Source organism: Pelodiscus sinensis, chromosome 3, assembly GCF_052426305.1.
Source record: "Pelodiscus sinensis isolate ZL-2025 chromosome 3, ASM5242630v1, whole genome shotgun sequence".
Lineage (NCBI taxonomy): Eukaryota > Metazoa > Chordata > Testudines > Trionychidae > Pelodiscus > Pelodiscus sinensis.
This window is the reverse complement of record NC_143054.1, coordinates 186,399,324-186,421,670: the sequence shown is the minus strand read 5'-3', so window position 1 is coordinate 186,421,670 and position 22,347 is coordinate 186,399,324. Positions and strand designations below refer to the sequence as shown.

General features: G+C 48.8%; 1 protein-coding gene and 1 long non-coding RNA gene across 3 annotated transcripts in view; one reads left to right on the top strand and one right to left on the bottom strand.

Annotated features, from left to right (window-relative positions):
- The window catches only part of LOC102444722 (uncharacterized), a 28,855-nt gene extending 8,354 nt beyond the window's left edge, over positions 1-20,501 (bottom strand). Inside the window, exons 1-4 of one of the 2 annotated variants that reach the window (XR_003087597.3) lie at positions 20,108-20,501; positions 16,673-16,754; positions 8,389-8,517; positions 1,581-1,813 (exon numbers count right to left, since the gene is read on the bottom strand). This is a non-coding gene — a long non-coding RNA (uncharacterized LOC102444722). The remainder of the gene's footprint in view (positions 1-1,580; positions 1,814-8,388; positions 8,518-16,672; positions 16,755-20,107) is intronic. The other variant, XR_012903018.2, reaches the window with a different exon arrangement.
- A 197-nt stretch (positions 20,502-20,698) lies between these two features.
- SLC1A4 (solute carrier family 1 member 4) overlaps positions 20,699-22,347 on the top strand; it is a 48,285-nt gene continuing 46,636 nt past the window's right edge. Inside the window, exon 1 of the mRNA XM_014569035.3 lies at positions 20,699-21,362. Within this exon, the coding sequence (XP_014424521.2) occupies positions 20,845-21,362 (518 nt within the window). The 5' untranslated portion in view covers positions 20,699-20,844. The remainder of the gene's footprint in view (positions 21,363-22,347) is intronic.

Below are 22,347 nucleotides of genomic sequence, written 5' to 3'. Positions count from 1 at the left end.
CTCTTTTTCCAAGACATTGTTTTTCCATCAGCGCTGAAATGACTCTTTGTTCACAACTCTCCTCAGCTTTGCAAAGATTCAGTTTGAGTCTTTTTTCCTCTCTCTGGACTCTTCTCGTGCTGGGGTGGACAATAAGATGGCAGTGGTTCGCCCTCTGCAGGTACGGGCGCTGACAGCTCCCATTGGCCGCAGATCACCCTTCCTGGCCAATGGGAACTGCGGGAAGCAGCAGCACAGTCCATGCTGCTTCCTGCAGCTCCCATTGGCCGGGTACAGCAATCCACAGACAACGGGCACTATAAGCGCCTGTACCTATGGAGGTGCAGGTAAATACAGGATGGCGGCCTGCCAGTGGCTAGCCCTGGTGAATTAGTTTCGGCTTGCAGGCTGGTTATTGATCACTGCTATACTAGTGGTTCTAATGACTTTTTACATCTGTGTCTATTTCAGACTCTGGATTTGCACTGCTGTGACCTGCCTCTTGCAACGATAACTCTGTGTTTATTGGGCTCAGCGCCAGTGCTGCCAGCTTTTGCAATTTTACTGGGAATCTCATGATATTTACCGTAGGTCTTACAGCCCCAGCTCCAGGAAGCCTGTGAGTGGGTGAGAAATTGGGCTTCCATTAAAAACAGCAATATGTGTCGAGCCCTCATGGCTATCAAGAAAGAACCTGAGTGTGAGAACTGGCCGCACCTCAAAGGGTCCAAACTCAGAACGCAGATGAGACACCTTCTTGCCCCCGGTTTTTTGTAAATCTCAGGATTTTAAAGCTAATCTCATTGCTTTAGGGAGGCCGGATTGATGATTTTAAAACTCTTGGGGAAGGGGAAAAAAAATGGGTCTTGATCATTTTATAGCCACGGCCTCGTGGCCAGGATGACCCCTGTAGCCAACCGGAATGGGGGTGCTGCTCCTCAGTCCTGATTCCTGCGTGTGCCAGCTCAAGAGCTGCTCCACAACTCCACCTGCAGGAGGAAGTATCGTATTTGGTCTAGGGCAGAGATGGGCAATGAAGACTAGTGAGTGGGCTGCATGAGTGGCCCTCCTCCATCTCAGTGGGCCACAGCAGTCCACGGCCTACTGGGGTTCCACCTGCAGCCTGCAGACCCCCTGCCTGCTCCCTCTCCCATGCACCTCTCATGCACTCGGGAGTACTTCCAACTCCTCCTCCTCCCTCCCAGCACTTTCAGAGCACCATTCCAGCTCTGGGAGGGAGGGAGAGGAGTGGGGATGGAGCACAAATCAGGTGATATGCAGTGTTCCAAAAGTGCAGGGAGAAAGGGGGGGGGGGGAATTAGAAAGTGTGGGGCTGCTCTTTCCTGTCAGAGGCGGGATTGTTCAAGCAAGGAGGCTATTAGTTTATGGGAAACATGGACCAGGGGATAGGACCCTATCCTAAGTGTCAGTAGAACAGGAAATGATCCTTGGATCTGCCACTGACCTGCTCTGTGACCTTGGGCAAGTCACTTCAACTTCTCTTTGCCTCTCTTTCCCCTCCCCTCAATCCTTTGTCCGATCTGAGTCTGTGAGCAATTTGGAGCAGTGTGTTTTCCTCACGCTGCACATACAGCACCTACCTCTGTGGAGCTCTCTAGGTGCCCCTGGAATAGTAAAAGGCATTTCAGAGCCATGACTCACTCCTTTTCCTGACCGATTCATTGGAGCAGCTTCACCTGGTAGATTAGAGAAGATCATCTGGGTCTAAATAGACAAGTTTCAGGGGGTTTGCTCCTTGGATCCAGTGGCCACGATGTGTTCCACCAGGACTTCCTCCAAACCGCTAAGATTCAGACAGGAGTTGGGGGCAAGACTGGAAGGCAATAAGAGAAAAGGAGTCAAGGCAGAGAAGTCCCTCCTGCGAGACACAGCGCCTGTAGCTTGCTTCGGACCAAGACCGTCTGGCTTGCCTGGATGTTAAGGACAGCAAAGACTGTTCTGACCTGCTGGCGGACCCACATAACACAGGCCAGATGGGCCAGGGCAGTGACACCCAACATGAAGTAGGAAAACTGAATACAAAAGGCAGTAGGGAGAGAGTCACATGCCCTTTGGCATCAAAGTGCTTCCCCACTGCAGCTCATTTCCTACTGTCTTCCATTCCTTCCCCCCCCCCCCCACACACACACCCCTGCCCCACACGCATGTCCACCTTTCCTTGGCATGCCCTCTCTTCCCCCATTTGATAGAGAACCAGTTGTAATGTTAGCACCTACCTATAGCTCCCAGGCATGGCTTTGGCAATGGTCCCCACCCCTAAGATGTCCATGTTCCCTCTCTCCATAGACTCCTTTTTAAAGTATTTCAATAGATGAGTCTGGAACAAGTACCCATCCAAAATCAGCATGGCCAAGAGGTCGGGGGGGGGGGGGAAGGGGGAGGCTTTTCAAAGGGCTTATTAACCCCCCCTCTGCTTGGCAGCTCTAGGCATTCATCTGATATTCTTTAGTTCGGCTTTCCTTAGCAATGAAAGGGCTTTTAGTGCTCTCCAAGAAAGGGGTCTTTTCCTACAGCCCTCAGAAAGCTTTCAGCCTGCTCCAGCTGCTGCCTCTCTTTATCCATCAGAAACAAAGTGCAACAGCCACGCTCGGCATTTCTTGTGCCTCTAATAAAGCCCCTATTTCACCCTAAAAAGGGGGTAAGCTGTCTTTGCAAGTGCCTGCTTTCCAAAGCTCCTTCACCAGTGACAGGCTGTTCAAGTTGGACTCCTCTGTCTTGCCTGTCAGCTGGCTCCATTGGCTACTGTATAACCACCATGCGCAAAGGGAAGCACATTCATCAAGATGCTGATTCAGGGAAGCATCTAAACATGTACTGAAGTCCCGTTGATTTAAGCACATGCTTCACTGCTCTACTGAATAAAGAAGCTTGCCTAAGTCAGAGTCTATGAATCCCACAAACCTTACTCTCTTTCCTTCCCTCCCTATCACTTTCTATACACATGAGGAATGTTCCTGGACTCCGTTCAATAAGCATTCGTAGCACATCCATGCCAATGTTGTTTCAGCATTTACATGCTACCCGCGGCACTCAGGAGGGATTGAGCTCTCTCATTACCTGTGAGGTTGATTATGGGCACAGAATTGCATGGGCACACACACAAGTCTCTGTTTGGAAATGTGGGGCCTGATTTCCAGCCTCCTTTCCCCTCCACAACCACCCCAACTCCCCACGAAGAGGCATAAATGTAGGAAGAACTCTGCCAATTATGAAAGATGGACTGTAGAAATGGAGGTGAAACCTTGTGTGAAACTCAACATGCACGTTGTGCTGCACTGAAGCCAAGAGAAACTTGCAGCAATAAAGGAAAAACTCCCCTTCCGGGTGTACACAGGGGGCAAATTCTGCTCTCATTAACACTGACAAATCCTCTAGCTTCAGCAGAGCTTCTCCTAATTGACACTGGTCTATCTGATGTAACCCTTCTGCCAGGTAGTGCAGCCAGGACCGGGTTCAATATTTAGGGGTTCCTCTCTATCCAGAGGTTCCTCTCCAACTCAGAACTGGCTCAAGCCCTTACCCAGTAACACAACAGCCCTGGGTGCCTCAAAGGCAATGCTTCCCCACTTGCAAGCACAGAGTCTGAGTGTAGAAAAGAAATCTTTAATACAAGGGGAGGGAAGTAGCACGGTATTAATTTGGGAAACCACCACAAACAGAGTTCATAACCAAAAGCATGAGTAACAGTCCGACCCCAAGTAGGTTGGGCAATGTCCTTTTCCTCTTAGGTTCTTAAGTCCAGCAATTTAAATGTTCCCTTCACATGCCCCACCATATGCAGAGTTCACCTCCCATTTTGTTGTGGGAAGGCAGGGAAGGTAAGGAGGCATCTTACTCACTCCGCTGGTCACTCGCCTTCTACCTGCTCACCGCTCTGCTGGCCATTCATCTCACCTCACTGCTGCCGCTCTGCTTGCCTCTCTCAGTTGCTGCCCTGCTGGTGGCTCATTACACCTCTCCATCGCCTCCGCTAGCTGCTTATCCCATCTTCTGCTGGCTTGTGGTGGATCTGGCTCTGGGCCAAACCTACTGATTTCTGCTCTCAGTGATTCTGCCCAAAGCCCAGTCCAGCCGCAAGAAATGCCAGCATCCACAGGAATAAGTTTAAAATCATAAAAGAGGCTCCTTATGGAGTCTGTTCTAGTTGTGTCATTAGAACAGAGGGAGAAACAAGTTGGACCAGTCTTGCAGCTCACGCCTGGAGGGCAGGCAGCCGGTTGATTCAGAGTCCTCCTTCCCCAGATCTTTGGCAGTCAAGCCCTTGTTCATCCAAGGGTCTTTACACTGACAAGGTCTCTCCTTTTGAGCTGAATTAAATACAGTCTGACTGTCTGTATTCCTACAGTCACTGCAAGCATTGTTGATCATCTCACAATTCCTGCATTTTGTGCTAACACAATTTGTGACCCCACAATAGCCAAATTGGTTACAAAGAGCAAGACACCATGGCAACAGTTGAATATCTGGCAGGCCTAAGCAAAGCAGGAGCAAACTGTATTTATAGAGACACACCCAGGATGTCTTTCCCATTCCAGCTGGCTGTAATGGAAGCATTGATTCAGACCCTGCTTACACTGAGAAGAGAATTGGACCCTATATGGAGTATGTGTAGCTGGAGGTCAGCTTGTGTGTTATTTCACACTGCTCTTGAGCAGTGAGAGCAGTGTCTGTCAATGAAGCAGTGATACCCAAACTTTACCAGCTGCTTAGGAACAACTCATTTCTGAGTACATGTTTTAATAAGTAAGTCAATGCTGTTACAACTACTGTCATTGCAACTTTCCAAAATGGCGAAAGGTCAGCATAGCAAGTCACTCATGTTTTCAAGAGGAAGCGAGAAAAGAGTTCTGGAGAGAACCACGTTTCTTTCCCATTGACAACAGCAGCTGGACTGGGCCCATAATCCTGAGGAGTATAGCTGTGTTTAAAGAACCACAAGTGTTCAGTAGTTCTTTGACTACATTAACTGGAGTCGGGACTTTGTGCAAAAGAATTCACCTTCTTCACTGAGGTCCATCTGCTTGTAAACTTCTTTGCCATCCATCCCTCTTTTCTTCAGTATTCCCTAGTGTCTCTTTACTATGCTGTCTCCTGCCTCACCAGGTACCCTTTGTTTATCTGTGTCCAGCCCTGCAAGCTGCACTCCCTGGAGCTCATAAGCATGTTTACAAGGTTACAAAAATTAAAGTGGCAATTTGTTTAGCGACCTAAACATTGCAGTGGAAACCCAAGGCAGAGTGACATAGGAGTCAATGTGACATTTGTGGTGTTTATCTGTTGTCTTCCAGTGGCTCACGGGTTACTTTGATGTTGTGCGGAATTCGTGTTCCACCTGGCTTGCCTACCAGTGTTTTGACTTTCCCCTAAGTTTAGCTCTGTTCCAGTGCCAATGGAAGGCAGTAAATAATTGTTTGCTCTTCTTCATCCAGGCAAACAGATTTTTGTGCCTCACATTACAATTATTTGTCCTGCATTTAACTTTCATCCCTTAAAAGACAATAAACCATACTTTGGTATTGGGGCAACGTTTGTAGAGTTCAGACAAAGACTAAAGACTGCATTTGAGTCTTTGTAGTGCTAAGCATCTACTTGAATGGAATCAAGGTACCTCTGTGGGCACAATGAAAAAAACCTTAAGGTGCTACACTAACCAGAAAATATAGATGGTATCATGAGCTTTCATGGGCACAACCCATTTCTTGAGATGAATGGAGCAAGAGGTCCAAATATATAGCAGAAAAAAGAAGAAAGAGGGGAGGGGGAAAACCCTGTCTTTTAAATTATCCATACTAAATGAGGCTAATAGAGTGGGCTGTAAGTGCCCAATACTTAGCTTTTCATGTCATTTGGGTGTTGAATATAATGGCCCATCGAAGACATGTCTTTGTTCAATCCTCAAACACCCAAATGACATCAAAAGCTAACTATCAGGCACTTACAGACCACTCTACTAGCCTGATTTAGCACAGATGCTTTAATTAACAGGGGTTTTCTCCCTCCCTCTCTGCTGTATATTTGTACCCCTGGACGCTTTGTTCCATTCATCTGAAGAAATGGATTGTGCCCACGAAAGATCATGATACCATCTATATTTTTTGGTTGGTCTCTAGGTGCTACAGGATCAAAGTTTTTAAAGTTTTTTTTGTTGGTTATGGACTAACATGGCTACCCCTCTGAGACTTTGGCACAAAGAGAGATACGCCATGGTACAGATGAAACAAAGAACAGGACTGTGTAGCACTTTAAAGACTAACAAGATGGTTTATTAGGTGATGAGCTTTCGTGGGCCAGACCCACTTCCTCAGATCAAATAGTGGAAGAAAACTGTTCGTCTTTAAAGTGCTACACAGTCCTGTTTTTTGTTCCAGCTGCACCAGACTAATACGACTACATTTCTACCGCCATGGTACAGAGTGATCCCTGAGCAAGGAAATAGAGGAAGAGTCACTGTCCCTAGTTCTGCCCAATGCTGGTTTGTATGTGCCTGCCTCTGTCTAAAGCAGAGATCAAGGATCTAACTGAAATGGAGGTTATGTGGGATCTTGCTCACTAACCAGTTTTCCATCCCAAGTGGAAAACAAGCTGCTTACCAATCCCTTCTTCACAAACTGATGACACTGGTAGTGAGTCTGCCAAAGCAAGGTCAATCACCACAATATACATAGCTCAGCTAAGATAAGCAGAAGACAACCCATGGCCCCGAGGCAACCCTTGCCCCCCGTTTCCCCACCTACTATGCACAAGCTGCCAAAAATCCATGTCATCCATAGAGCAATGCATCATTGCACGTAATCACAGCTGGAAGTGGAACAAAACACACAAAGATGTGATTGAATGCCTGCATAATCCCAGTGTCCAGCTGTCTCTGTGGTCTTCTGTCCAGTGGTCATATTGCTGTCCCGGACCTAAGTCCTGGTCTACACTAGGGAGTTATTTCGAAATAACAAGCAGAGCATCCACACGACCAAGCCTGTTATTTCAAAATAAAGGGCTGGTTATTTCAAAATAACTCCTGCTTTCCACAAGGAATAACCCTTATTCTGAAATAGTTATTTTGAAATAGCAGTAGTGTGGGCGCTTCACTGCTGCTATTTCAAAATAACTACTCCATTTGGCCATTTGATCAGACCCTTCCATGCCCACTGCCTCCTCTACTCCTAGAGCTGACTACGAATGCAAGAAGGAGTATGTAAAGGTGCACACAGGGCATCATTTGACATAAACTGGGCTTTGTTCTATGGCATAAGCCCGCATATACTACATGTGGGTTGCTCCTAGAGATCCACAGTACACGTGCCAGCTTTACCAGGCACCATCTTAGGCCCTGAATCTACTTGACACAAGACTCAAGTATAAAATGCGTAAGAATAAATTATTGTTACTTACGTTTACCAGTCAGTGGTTTGCAGCCTTTTTTCATTTGTGGATCCCTAAAAAAAATGCGGATGGAGGTGCAGACCCTTTGGAATCTTAGACATAGTCTGCAGACTCCAAGAGCGTTCATGGATCACAGGTTGAAAAAACACTCTTCTGTGGTAACAACAAACTACAGCGGATCCTTTAGACGTAGCCTGTGGACTTGTGGTTTGACCCCAGGTTGAAAGCTACTGTACTAAGTCACATACACTAAAGAGTTTTAAAATAGGTCATGATGTTGTTGTCCATAAGGTGCCTTTTTCTGAATAGTCTGTTCATCTTATGCAAATCAGGCCGATAATACACTCTTCCAAATTGTATTTAGCTTGGGTATGAAGCTGGATACCCAGGGTAAACTCTTCAGCTAATGGAATGCACCATAATGCCATTAACTGTTATGGAGTATATCTGCCACATGCCATCTCACAACATGCTAGTTTTTCTTTCTGGGATAAGACTGCTCTACAGTATTTGCCAAAGTGTGTCCAAGTAAAATATTCAGAATATCAGATAAAACACAACCTGTATTCTCAACCATGGGTACGTGTATCCCTGGGGGTAGGCAGAGCTCTTTCAGGGGAGACCCCAACTCATTTAGACAGTTGCCTAGTTTTACAATGGGCTACATTAAAAAGCCCTAGCAAAATCAGTACACAAACTAAAATTTTATACAGACAGGGACTTGTTTATACTGCTCTATAGGCTATACATTGAAATCTAAGTACAGTGTTTATATTCCAATTGATTTATTTTATAATTATATGGTAAAAATGAAAAAAGTAAACAATTTTTCCATCATAGGTGATTGTGACATTTTTATGTCTGATTTTGCAGTTTAAGGGAGGTGGAACTTGGGGGTACACAAGACAAATCAGACTGTTTAAGGAAACTAAATGCAAAGGTAACATCCCACCACTGGGAGTGTGTGTTACCCATACAACTGAAGAAAAAATAAATTGACACTCTACTCACTTTTGACACACAGAAGCTCTTTCTTCAAACTATTAAAGCTCAAATGGTTCCAGTTCCAATAGCCATTGTCCCTCTGTTCCTTTCTGTCATTTCCTCTAGTGCAGAGCTCGAGGGCATCCTGCCATGGAACTTAAGAGGGGAATACATTGCTTTCAAGACCAGTTGGTTTTAATACAGGTAAGCCCAGCACTCCATATCCACCACATGCTGGATACTGCATACCCAACATTATGGGGAGACTCACATTCCCAGCTCTTCCCACACTATGTTGCCCTGTTCAGGCAGGGGTACACCTCCTTCCCACTTGTTCCTCTTACTTTCTTCTTCCCGCTATCCCTTTTCCTTGCCCCCAAAAGAACACCCTGTTAGAGATCCCACAGAGGAGGTCTCTGCTCCCTGCTTGAGCTTATCTACATGGGGGCCAGTGTACTTCGCTTTTCAGCCTGATTCCCATTTATCTGAAGGCCACTTTGCACCATTCAAACAGTATAAAAGGAACATTAAGCTACATTATGAGTGTAATCTACACCCACCTCACTGCTTTAGCATGCCAAGCACTGGAAGGGCCTTAGTGTAAACAAGAATCACTCCTGTGGCAAGGCTGCAACCGTGACCCACAGGTCTCGTGCTTCTGGCAGATAGCGTTAGCCTATGAGGCGCACTGTGACCCTCCACACAGCCCCTTGCCTTTAACTAGAGGCAAGGGTAACAGCCTACTGAGCCCTTCTCATCACAGGCTTGTCTGAAGTATGGGGTATAGCCCCTGCCAGTCCTGGTCTCCCCTCTCTGGGGCAGCCTCTGTAGTAATATCGGGTTGGGGGTCCAGGGCCCACCCATTACTCTGGGTTCTGGCAACAGACAGAGTTTGTCCTACTCCCAGTCTGACAACTACTTCCCTAGACCACTTCCCCAAATGATCCCTCCCAGTAACTTCCCTCTGGTACCTGAGCAGCTTATCTTGCTCATCCCAGGCACTCTGCCTTACTTGCAGACCCAGACCCCTCTTCCTTCTTGAGTTCTTTCCCTCCTCCAAACACCTCACACATTCCCAGCTGCAGAGAGTTCTTTTTAACCCGTCTCCACTGGTTCTTCATTGACCCCGGTGTTCTGATTAGCCCTACCCAGTTGAGTTCTCAATTGTCTCCAGATTCTTCAACGGGCCTGATTGATTCCAGAAAGTTCCTTCTGGTTCTAGATTAGCCCTTGTTAATTCACCCTGAAACAGAGACTTACACAATCTAGGGCTGATATACTTTCCCTTGACCACTCTTGTGTACTCCTCTGTCCTGATCCCATCACACCCCCTTATGGTTTTCATTGTGTCATTTTTTCACTGGTAAAACTGCATGGCTTTTGGGAATAAAGTTAAATATTCACCCTAAATCAACCAGCCGTGTCTGTCAAGCTTATATTTAGTTGGAGTTTGGGCAATCAAGTGATATTTGCCAAGCTGCAATATGCCCTGCCATCAGAAAATGTGCAGGTGCAAGCATGTGTTTGCACAGAAATTTTTCCACTATGTGTGAGAATCTAAACAGGCTAAAAAGAAGGTGCTTTGGTCTGTGACATTACTGTTACTTTGACATTACACTGGAGGGTCTTTTTAATTGTTAGTAGCAATGGTTTTTGTAGAAAATACATTAACAATATTTTTGGGGTCACATGTCTCTGTCATATTAGCAGGAGTCACATGTCTCAGTTTTCATTGAATTTGGAACCACTCTTATTCAAATAGTCCCGATCACGGTGTGTGGGAGGATGTCATCTGCATAGTGTTTACAGTGGGACCAGCACTACAGGGGCACTGGAAAAATGATTGAAGATGGATTCCTTTTGCAACAGTCCCCATTCTATAAGAGGGATGCCCTTGGTAGGAAAAATTTATGGTAGGAAACCATCCAAGTATTCTAGCACCTTATAATATTGTCTTTCTACCCAGCTACAGTCTACCCAGTGCTCTGTCTCTTTCCAAGATCTTGCTAGGTCACTATGCTGTGGATTGGCTACAGAGTTCAATTGGGAAAGGGTCGGCCTTCAAACAGCTTCAGGTTCCAAAAGGAATACTGGCCGTGAGCCCCGGAGACAGATGGGTTTGTTCATAATTTAGGATCAGACCCTTTAGCCGTATGTCAGCAGCGCAAAGGAGGCCGAAAGAAGTCAGACTCACACAGCTTCCAGTGTTGGAAAGCTCCCAAATGGCACAAGGTTGGGCTAGCTAGCCTGGCACAAGGGACATGACTGGAGCTCTCTGCTCTCCAAGGACTCCTGGAATGAGGTGTAACAGTTAATCCGAACTAAGGATTTAGTTTGGATTAATTTTAAACTGCCGCATGTAGCCGCGGGCAGTTCGTCCGAACTAAGGGGGATTTAAAAATGGCAGCCGAATGGGAACATGCAAATAAAGCCTGGGATATTTAAATCTCAGGCTTCATTTGCAACTCCGGTTGTCTGATTTGCCTACCTAGTTCAAATTAATGAGCTAATGTAGACATACCCCAACTGTGTACAGCTGGCATACAGCGCCTTAGGGGGTTAGACAACCAGGACAGATCAGAGCAGACCAAGGCTGTTTAACCTACTCAAGGTGGGACTGGTCTACCCCAAGAAGTGGGGAGCCTGAAACGGCTGTCCGATGGCACCCCATCTGTGAAGTTCAGCACAACCGAGACTGTCTGGCATTTTTCTTTCAATATCTGATCACGTCAGAAAGAAGATGAGAATGGAAAGAGTTTTCATGCAGATCCTCCCCACTCTGCTTTTTACGGACTCCTCTGTCCACCCATGCGCTAATAGAGCTTAGCCATGGCCAGTTTTTGTATCCACACGTTAAAAAGTTGGAAAAATCACTCACATGTCTGTTCACTTTACTGCTATATGATCAACTCCTGAGAGTCGAGGGTGTTCCGCACCTTACAGCAGCCACTTAATACCTTGCGGGTGTGACACTATAAATAAGATCTTGCTCTGCCCCCAATGCATGACTCGGGCTACACTTGAGGATTGTTATAAGTTGAATTCCCACTCCCCACTTCTCTATTATGTATATAGTCTTGTCTACATACAAAATTTGCACTGACTTCTGCAGTTGATTTTCAGTACAGGCAGTCCCCGGGTTACGTACAAGATAGGGACTGTAGGTTTGTTCTTAAGTTGAATCTGTATGTAAGTCAGAACTGGCGTCCAGATTCAGCCGCTGCTGAAACTGACCGCCAGTTCTGACTTACATACACATTCAACTTAAGAACCCCAAGCTTCCCCAAGTCAGCTGCTGCTGAAACTGATGAGCGCTGATTCCAGGAAGCCTGGGGCAGAGCAACTCTGCCTCGGGCTTCCTGTAGTCAGCGCTGGTCAGTTTCAACAGCGGCTGACTTGGGGATGCCTGGGGCAGAGCAACTGGGGTGCTGCTGGGTTGCTCCAGTAGCACCCCTCGGCGCTACTGGACCAACCCAGCAGCACCCCAGCTGCTCTGCCCCAGGCGTCCTGATTCAGCCACTGCTGAAACTGACCAGCAGCGGCTGAATCAGGACCTGGGGCAGAGCAGCTGGGATGCTGCCGGGTTGGTCCAGTAGTGCCCAGAGTGGGTGCTGCAGGACCAATCCGCAGCGCCCCAGCTGCTCTGCTCCAGGGTCCAAAACAAAAGCCTGACTATCCGCGTCCCCCCCCCCAGCAGACCAGGGACACGGGGAGCAGAGCAGCAGCGGCAGCGGGGTGCCGCGCCTCTGAGGCTTTGCTCTGGCAAAGTCTCAGAGGCGCGGGACCCCTCCCCCCCGCGGCTGCGGCTTCAGTCCTGGTGCCTGTGGTCTGCTGGGGACCGTCCCCAGCAGACCACAGGCACCGGGTTTCAAGCGGCAGCAGCGGGCGGGTTCCCGCGCTTCTGAGGCTTTGCTCTGGCAAAGCCTCAGAAGCGCGGGAACCTGCCCGGTGCCCCTGGTCTGCTGGAGACGGTCTCCAGCAGACCAGGGGCACCGGAGCAGCTTACGAACGGGGCTTTCTCGCCCCGGAGCTCGCAGGTAGCAATCCGCTACCTCGACCTCCGGGGCGAGAAAGCTCCGTTCGTAAGTGCGGATCCGACGTAAGTCGGATCCGCGTAAGTCGGGGACTGCCTGTATGTTTGGACTCCACATATACAGTGATACGCTGTGCCTACACTGGGCCACTTATTCCGGAAAATTTTTCCACTAAATCAGCCGCTTTTCTGGAATAAGTTGCCAGCTGTCTACACTGGCCCCTTGAATTTCCGGAAAAGCACTGACGATCTACTGTAAAATTGTCAGTGTTTTTCCAGAAAAACTATGCTGCACCCGTTCGGGCAAAAGTCCTTTTCCGGAAAAACTGTTCCAGAAATGGGCCAGAGTAGACAGCACAGTAGTCTTTTCCGCAAAAAAGCCCCAATCACGAAAATGACGATCGGGGCTTTTTTGCGGAAAAGCGTGTCTACATTGGCCACGGACGCTTTTCCAGAAAAAGTGCTTTTCCGGAAAATTATCCTGCCAATGTAGACATGCTTTTTCCTGAAATACTTATAACGGAAAACTGTTCCGTTTTACGCATTTCCGGAAAAGGGTGTCAGTGTAGACATAGCCATACTGTATATCAATATACTCACATAACTGAACACACACAAGAGAAAAGAACCTTTGTATTCTAGTTCTGGTGGGAGCGCTTCATCAAAAAGATGCATATGTATAGCCTGCTTTAAAAGGTTATCCGACGTCGGATTAGTCTGGTTTCCTTTGGCAATTTGTTCACGGTCAAGCTCCTGCACCTAAGCATATTTCATCTTATGCAATATTTTGTGCTAAGTTTTGTAAGTCACATCATCCTAGACAAGACCAGGTCTCCTGGGGGAGGAGCATGATAAAGCATTCCCATGGTAACCAGTGTTCGAAGATGTCCCCAAAAAGAAGTTTCTAGAATCTAGGGAATTAGAGCAACTGAAAACTCCATGAAGTCCTCGCTGGCCTGGCAATGTGGATCTTATTTGCCTGGTCATATCTTAGATCAGAGTGGGCAAATGTTTTGGCCTAAGAGCCACCTTTGGGTATGGAAATTGTATGGCAGGCCACCCCCTCACTGGCCAGGGAGCAGGATGAGTGGCTTGCCCTGCTGCTCCTGCCTGCCCAGTGCTCCTGCCAGGGGAGCAGAATTCTGGCACCAGATCAGGGTAAGCCCCTGACCCTGCTCCCCAGCTGAGGCAGTGGAGCTCAAGAACCAGATTAAAAGTTCTGGTGGGCTGGATATAGCCCAAGAGCTATAGCTTGTGCAACCCTGCTTAGATACTACAAGGACAGGCTCTATAGGAAACCTTAAAATAAACAGATTACCTCTTTGGGCTACATCCATGTGTTGTTTTTACACTTAAGAAGGTGACCCCCATCACTTCAGTGGGTCAATACTAATGGGCTACGTCTACACTGGCATGATTTTCCGGAAATGCTTAAAACGGAACAGTTTTCCGTTATAAGTATTTCCGGAAAAAGCACATCTACATTGGTCCCGAAGTTATCGTTATAACGATGCGCTTTTCCGGAAAAGCGCGTCTACACTGGCCCTTTTCCGGAAGAGTTTTTCCGGAAAAAGGACTTTTGCCCGAGTGGGAGCAGCATAGTTTTTCCGGAAAAGCAGCTGATTTCTTACAGTAGATCGTCAGTGCTTTTCCGGAAATTCAAGGGGCCAGTGTAGACAGCTCGCAGCTTATTCCGGAAAAGCGGCTGATTTTCCGGAATAAGTGGCCCAGTGTAGACACAGCCATGGTGATAGCACTCTGTATTTCCACAATACCACTCCTCTGAGGCTCTCTCAGCACACGCCAGGCATCTGTTTAGCCTTACAACCACCAGGCGAAGCAGGGAAGCACTTTGTTAGTACTTCCATTTTAAAGATAAAAGGCAGCGAGAGACTAAGGGTACGTCTACACACGGCAGTGAAACGGGATTCCGATTTAAAGCCCCTAATTCGAATTAGCTGGTAAACCTCATTGCAGGAGGAATACCAGCTAATTCGAGTTAGGGCTTTAAATCGGAATCCCGTTTCACTACTGCATGTAGACGCGGGCAGTTACTTCGGGCTAGTCAATTTCTAAAATGGCGACCGGCCGGGAACATGCAAATCAAGCGTGGGATATTTAAATCCTGGGCTTGATTTGCAATTCCGGTCGCCCTCATTAGCCTCCCTAGATCGATCTAGGGGGCTAGTGTAGACGCACCCTAAGAGCTTCTCCTAAGGTTACACCAGATATCCATAGATGAGTTGGAATTAAACCCAGGTCTCTATAGACTCCCATTCCTCTGCCTTAACTGCAGAACCCTCCTTCTCTAAAACACGGCAGGCCGGCATGGCAACAGAAGCTCGTCTAACTGAAGCACAAGGGCCAGTTATTGCATCCGGAACATTCCCTCACAGCTAGAGGTCACTCCGCAGTGTCCTGCCCCCAGTGGCTCCTCTCTTCAGGGCCCCTCCACCTTGCAGGCCACAGATAGTTACCACAGTCCCCGCCAGAGCCCCAGGCCAGTTCAGTCACTCCCTCCCTTAAGGGACCCCCCAGACCCCCAGCACTAAGTCCCAATGCAAAGAGTCTTCCAGGCTTTATCCAGCTGAAGCTCAGCTTTCCCAGCCCTCTGACCTTAGCTCGGAGTCAGGGTGTCTAACAATAGTTTCCTGCTTACTGCAGCTCCTCTCAGTCACAGGGGTCTCTCTTCCCCACTAAAGTCTTTCACGCTCTCTGCAGTCTCCCTACCGTTTCCTGAGTGGCCCCAGCTTCTTGGCAGTAGAGAGGAGGGGTGGGGGCAGGACCGAGGTGGGATGGAATCCCCGGGGCCGGACTCGCCTGTGAGCCCCGCCGGGACCATGTGTGGGATGGGCAGCACCTGTGGATCTGTGTGCACCCGGGCCAGCCCCACTCTCCACTGGTCAGTTCCCCCGCACCCACTTCCCCCCCAGCCAGTCCTGCTCCCCCCAACAGCCTCCCAGCCAGCCCTGCTCCCTGCCGGCCAGTCCCTCCCCCCAGCCAGCCCTGCTCCCCACAACCTCCTCCCGGCCAGCTCTGCTTCTCGCCGGCTGGTTCCTTCCCCCAATCTCCCCCTGCCAGCCCTGTTCCTCCCGCCTCCCTTCCGGCCAGCCCTGCTTCCCGCCAGCCGTTTCCTCCCCACCCCCGATCTCCCCCTGCCAGCCCTGCTCCTCCCGCCTCCCTCCCAGCCTGCCCTGCTTCTCGCCAGCCGTTTTCTCCCCACCCCCGATTTCCCCCTGCCAGCCCTGCTCCTCCCGCCTCCCTCCCAGCCTGCCCTGCTTCCCGCCAGCTGTTTCCTCCCCACCCCCGATCTCCCCCAGTCAGCCCTGCTCCCTCTGACCCCCTCTCAGCCAGCCCTGCTCCCCTCCTGGCCGGTCTCTGTCCCCCCCATCCCCATCCCCTCCTGTTCTGAGATCACGCGTGTCCGGTATTTTTTTGAAACCCATCTGGTAAACCTAAGCATGTGTAGCTCATCTTTTAAACACAGCTGGCTTAATCCCAGGTTCTCCAACCCTGGATATGTCTACACAGGAGTAAAAGACCTATGCCATGGCTCTGGCTGGCCTGGAACAGCTGATTCAGCTAATGGTGCTTGGGCTGTAGAACTAAAAATTGGTGTGTAGCCATTCTCTGGGCCCCTCCCTCTTCACAGAGTCCTGGAGCTTGGGCTCCAGGCGAACTGAACAGCTACACAGCAGTTTTTCAGCCTTTGGCCCAACTCAGCTGACCTAGGATTTTCATCATTGTGTAGATAGTATCCTGTTGCGATCACTCTAAAGATTGATGTAATTTGTTTAGAACACATCTGTGGGATCCATTCCATTGGGTCTCCATTTCAGATGAGATGATTGTCTGGCATAGACAGGCTATATAAAGCATGTTAGTCATAGAATGGATAATGACCAGCATTTTCCAAAGTGACTAGCTATTTTAGGTGCTTCAGTCCTTCGGTGCCCAACTTGAAACATCTTAAGGGAGTCTGATCTTCAGACAGTGAATGTTCAGCATTTTATAAAAATCACATCTCAAGTCTAGTCATTTTTGCAAATTTTGGCCAATGTATACAACTTTTGCCTTGTCAAATATCTTGTCCACAGACCTACAAGTGTGTTTAACTGACAAATATTAGCTTTCTTTCTAAAATGAGGTGTCCATTTTTTGCTTAAATTTATAGTTATTTCAAAACACTATATGGAAATATATATTTTATTCAATAGTGGGCTGATTTTTCTGCATTTCTTAACAAGGTAGAGTTTGTTTATTTATTGAATTACTTACTTAATTAATTTATTTATTAGAAGGCTTTTCTCCACAGCAGGATGGCCAGAAACTCTTTCTTTGCTTGCCTAAAAACATGAAGCTAGGAGAGAAAGTATGGACAACACCATCAAATATTATAAAACTCATAATTTCATTGCAAGAGTTGACAACATCAACATTTTTGTTCCCATTCTTCCAAAGAAAACATTAAATAAAATATACACAAATGTATCCAATAGTAACAGCATTATTAAATCTTACGATCTCACTACAACTTCCATAGTTCTACTCCTGTGTTTGCTGGATTAGGCTCTACATCCCTGTCTAGAAACACATATTACAAGATAACCTGTTGTTGTATTGCAACACTTCTTGAAACTGTGCTCTCTCTTGGCTTTCAAAACGCCTCTTGGATCTCTATCCAACCTCTTTCCAGTGAGGAGGGGAGGAATGAAACTTCCACTCCATCAAATAAGGCTCTCAAAGGGCTCTCTCCTTTACCCTCTCCTCTTCTCCTTTTACATACCCTCTATAGTATCACACTGATTCAGCTGCCATCTCTGTGCTGATGGCTCAAGAACTACTTCTCCACCATGACCTATCTTCCTCTCCCTAGTCTCACCTTTCAGCCTGTTTTTCTGATATCTCTGCCTGGTTGTCTCTTTTAATGCAGAATGGCTACATCTACACTGGCATGATTTTCCGGAAATGCTTAAAACGGAACAGTTTTCCGTTATAAGTATAACAGTTTTCCGTTATAAGTATTTCCGGAAAAAGCGCGTCTACATTGGCAGGATGCTTTTCCGGAAAAGCACTTTCATTTTCGTCATTTTCGCGATCGGGGCTTTTTTGCGGAAAAGAAATCTGTGCTGTCTACACTGGCACTTTTCCGGAACAGTTTTCCGGAAAAGGACTTTTGCCCGAACGGGAGCAGCATAGTTTTTCCGGAAAAGCACTGATGATTTCACATTAGATTGTCAGTGCTTTTCTGGAAATTCAAGGGGCCAGTGTAGACAGCTGGCAAGTTATTCCGGAAAAGCGGCTGATTTTCCAGAATAAGTGGCCAGTGTAGACACAGCCAATGAGTCATGCTGTACTCCTGACCAGTGTTCTCTGTAAATTGTGTACTTGTGCATCCAGATGCCCAGGGGAGATTCAACTGCTGAAGAACACCCACAGCTAGTTTTGTTTGTTTCTTTGTGCGGTGATGCACATTTACACATGCTTTGGTGCACATAAAATTTATTCTGAACATGGATAAAAGATGGAAAAGATTAGAAGGAACATTGCTCCTGACTTTTCTTCCCAAACCCTCTCCATCTCTCTTCCTCCCTCCCTTCCCCCCACCAGTTTTCTGTCACTTGAAGATTACGCCTACCACTCAGTCCTATTACCTGGAGGATGATTTGACTCCTTCCTCCCTTTCTCTTGCCCAGAACATCCAAGCCATGAGCAAATATTACCAATATCCCTTTATTTTACCACATTGAGTTCAGTCTTTTTACCCTGATTTTTAGGCCCTCCAGAGCTCTATCCCTCCCTTGCTGTCTTGTCTCTTACCTCTTCTCTTGCTCTGAATCATACTGCATCATAACCTTCACCAGCAATGCTGGCCTCAAGAACCCATTTGCCAGCTTCTCACCCACACAACTCTGTGCCTTCTTCTATGCTACCAGAATACTACCTAACCTGATCTGGTAGGCCTCTGCCCTCAAAACTCACCCCACAATGATGTCTGTAAAAAGCCAGGCAATAAAAACATGACAGGTACATGGGATTAGTTGACACTTATTTTATATAAGAACTAGGAGACATACTTAGCATTGCCTGGACCCAGCTGGGGCGGAGGGGGAGGGGAGGCGGGGAAGGGAAGCATGAAGGTCTCCTATTAGCACACCCCAGACTGGTCTGGATTCCTGGGTTGGGGGGGGGGGGCACAAGTGTTTGGCAGGGTGCCCGGCACAGGCGCATGGGAGGGGGTGGCATTTGGGGAGAGTGGCCAGCTTGGAGGTTGGGGATGGGGGCCAGCCCAGGACTTGGGAAAGGGGGGATGGCCCAGGGCAGAGACTGGGGTTGGAGGAGGGGGCCAGACCCAGGGGTCTTAGCCAGGGTTGGGGGGATAGGAGGGTGGGGCTGCGCAGGCCTCCCAAGCCACTTCTCCCCAGCCTGGCTAGGACCCCTGGCCACATCTCCCCAGCCTGGGAGAGGGCAGGGAGGAAAAGGGGAGTCACACAGGCCTCCCCCGCTGGCATGCCCCAGATCCAGGGGCAGGGAAAGAGGGGTCTGCAGAGGCTGGCCCACAGTGGCCACACTAGACATCCCAGTAGTGCAGGCATGGGGAGGGGCAGGGCACTGGAGGTTCCTATAGGGGGGCAGCCAGGGCTGGACATGCAGGATTTTAGGCAGGGAAGCCACTGACTAGTGGCAGGCAAAATGGTGGAGCCCTATCCCCAGTTGGCCGTTTCCCCAGAGATCTCTGCAGGATAGTTCTCCCCTGTGCTCACTGCCCCCAGTAGTGAGCATGAAGATCACATCCCTCCTCTCTCCCCCCCTCCCTTTCCACGTTATGGAAAACTATCAAATTCCAGGCACGTCCCGTTTTCTGACAAAACCAACGTCTGGCCTTGCTTTAAGCTAAGACAAGAGGAAGCTGACTACCAAATTTGGTGGTGCTAGCTCTTACTGGTTAGAAGGAGTTCTTGAACAAACGGGCTCACAGACACACAGACAGAAACCTCTAACATATATAGAGAGATTATTCTAAAAGTATTGTTATTGTACATGTACACGTGTATATAGCATACCTATACATTTGGTACCATTCAACTACTACGGTTCATATGTCACTTGTCCCTTTTAGGCCCTGATTCAGTAAACCCTTGTGTATATTCTTAACTTTACACACAAGTGTGCCCATTGAAGTTATAGTGCAAGTTATAGGGTATGTCTATACTTACACACTCTCTCTCTCTCTCTCTCTCAGAATGCAAATGAAGACATTCGAAATTGCAAATGAAGCCAAGATTTAAATATCCCATGCTTCATTTGCATAGTCGCATTATGGCACTATTTCGAAATAACAGATGTTGTTAAGACACGGTTATTTTGAGAGAAAACCCTTCTCTCGAAATAACCCTTATTCCTAATACAATGAGGTTGCCAGTTATTTTGAGAGAAGAGTTTTCTCTCGAAATAACCGCATCTTAACAGCGTCTTATTTTGAAATAGCACCCGAACACGAATATGCAAATGAAGCACGGGATATTTCAATCTCAGCTTCATTTGCCATTTTGAATGTCTTCATTTGCATCCCTCTCTCGAAAGAGGGTGCAAGTGTAGACATCAGTGATTTGCCTGGGGTCACACAGGAAATTGGGGCCCTGATCCTGAGTGATATTGCAATATAAATAAAAATACGGCAGCACTTCCAGTGTTGTAGAATAATTCACCAACCTCTTTGTAAAATCCGGTGTGGGAGAGCAAAGAAAAAAGGTGGGGAGGAGAAACAAGTTGTCCTGGACTCAAGGGGAAAGCGGTGCGCGGCCAACTTCGTTTCTGTGGTTTTTAACTCGCATGTAAGGGAGCTTCTTTCCACCTGTTTTAATAGTCCTAGGGAGCCGGTTTCAGTACGCGCGGTGAGCTCCGTGTTAGCAGCGAGGATGGAGACTGTCAAGCTGCTTTGTCCTGTTTTATTGCAGGCACGATGCCAGCAGGAGGAAATGGCAGCCCCGGTCGCTGCTGCCTTGAGCCGGGCCCCACGCTGGCCAGGGCTACATTATGTAGCATGTACTAAGCGTGGGAAGGCGGAGTTTGGTCTGGAGCGGCGCTTCTAAGCCAGCCCTGCCCTTCCCTGTCCGGGCAGACAGAAGAAGCGCGCCCGCGGGCATGGGGAAGGAAGGGGGCGGGGCGGTGGAACACAATGTGCAGCTGGAAGCATCTCTCCGGGCGGCAGCGCCTGCCTGGCCCTTTATGGGCACGGGGAGGCCAGGGGGCGGAGGAGGCGCGTTGCCCTAAATAACCCCCCTCCTCCCACCGAGCGCCAGCCCGCCCCCGAGCGCCGCGTGGCGGCAGCGGCTCGGACAGCTCCCGCAGCCGCTGGGGGGCCGAGCCAGCCTTGCATCATCCCCGGCGCGCTGCAGCGGCGCGGCCGCCTCGCCTAGCGGGGCTGCAGCGGGCTGCCCGGCCGCGACATGGAGACGCCGGGCGAGAGCCGGAACGGCCACGTGCCGGGCGGCGGGCCGGAGGCGGCGGGCCGGGGGCTGCCCGCGGAGCCGGGCGGGCGGCGGGGCTGCGGCCGCTGCCTGCGGAAGCACTGCCTGGTGCTGCTCACCGTGGCCGGCGTGCTGCTGGGGGTGGCCCTGGGCGCGGCTGTGCGCGGCGCCCAGCTGAGCCGGGCGCAGGTGGCCGCCCTGGCCTTCCCCGGGGAGCTGCTGCTCCGCATGCTGCGCATGGTCATCCTGCCGCTGGTGGTCTGCAGCCTGGTCTCCGGCGCCGCCAGCCTGGACACGCGGGCCCTGGGCAGGCTGGGGGGCATCGCCATCGCCTACTTCATGGGCACCACCCTGGTGGCCTCCGCGCTGGCCGTCGCCTTGGCCTTCATCATCCGACCCGGGGCGGGCGCCCAGGCGCTGAACACCAACGCGCTGGGGCTGGCCGATGCCCTGCCCACCAACAAGGAGACGGTGGACTCCTTCCTGGACCTGGCCAGGTACCTGTCCGCCTTTACCCGTGCCGAGGCGGACCCCACATCTGGGAGGCAGTCAGCCTGGGAACCTCCACTCTCTTATATCTGCCCCAGCTAGTCCTGGGCGCTGACAGTGGCTACCCATGGTGCCTCGGAGAGAGGTGATGGAGCATCCTGTCCCCGGGAAAATTTTCGGCTAAGTCCCTTAGAGGATGGTTTATGCCCTCGTGCAGGAGGGTTTCCAGACTCTTCCCCCCCCCCCATTATAACTTTGCTTGTGACCTGTAAATTCTTCTTTGAATCCTGCCTTAGTGATCTCTGGTAATAGTGAGTTCCCTCGCTTAGCTATGTGTTGTGTGCGGAAAGTCACTTCCTTTGTTCAGTTTTGATGAACCTGGCTCCTCTTGGCTTTATTAAAAGCCCCCTTGTTCTTGGGTGAATACAAGGTATAGCTTGAGGGTTGTTTTGCATGCTTTTATCCCCCCCTCCCCCTTCATAGCTCTAAGGTCAGAAGAGATTTGTGTGACCATCTGTCTGATATCCTGTATAGTACAGGCAATGGGGACTTCCTCAAAATTCCTAGTTCATATCTTTCAGAAAAACATCCAGAGCCCCTAGAAGAATTAGAATTAAAAATTCAGTGCTAGACCAGATACATTTTTTTCAGTGATTAATTACTCTCACAATTTAAAATTTTCCAGTCTGAGTTTGTCCCACTTCAGCTTCCATTGTATCGTGCTATAACTTACTCTGCTACATTGAACTGCCAATTATTAAATATTTGATCCCATTTAGGTACTTGTAGACTGTCACTGTTACCCCTTAACGCTCTCTATGTTAAGCTAAATAAATTAAGCTGCTAGAGTCTGTCACTGTACAGCATGTTTTCTAATTCTTTAATAATTTTCATGGTTCTTCTGTGAACCCTGTCAATAAATCCACATCCTTCTTGAACTTTAGGTGCCAGACCTTTACATAATATTCCAGTGGTGGGAGCAACAGCACCAAA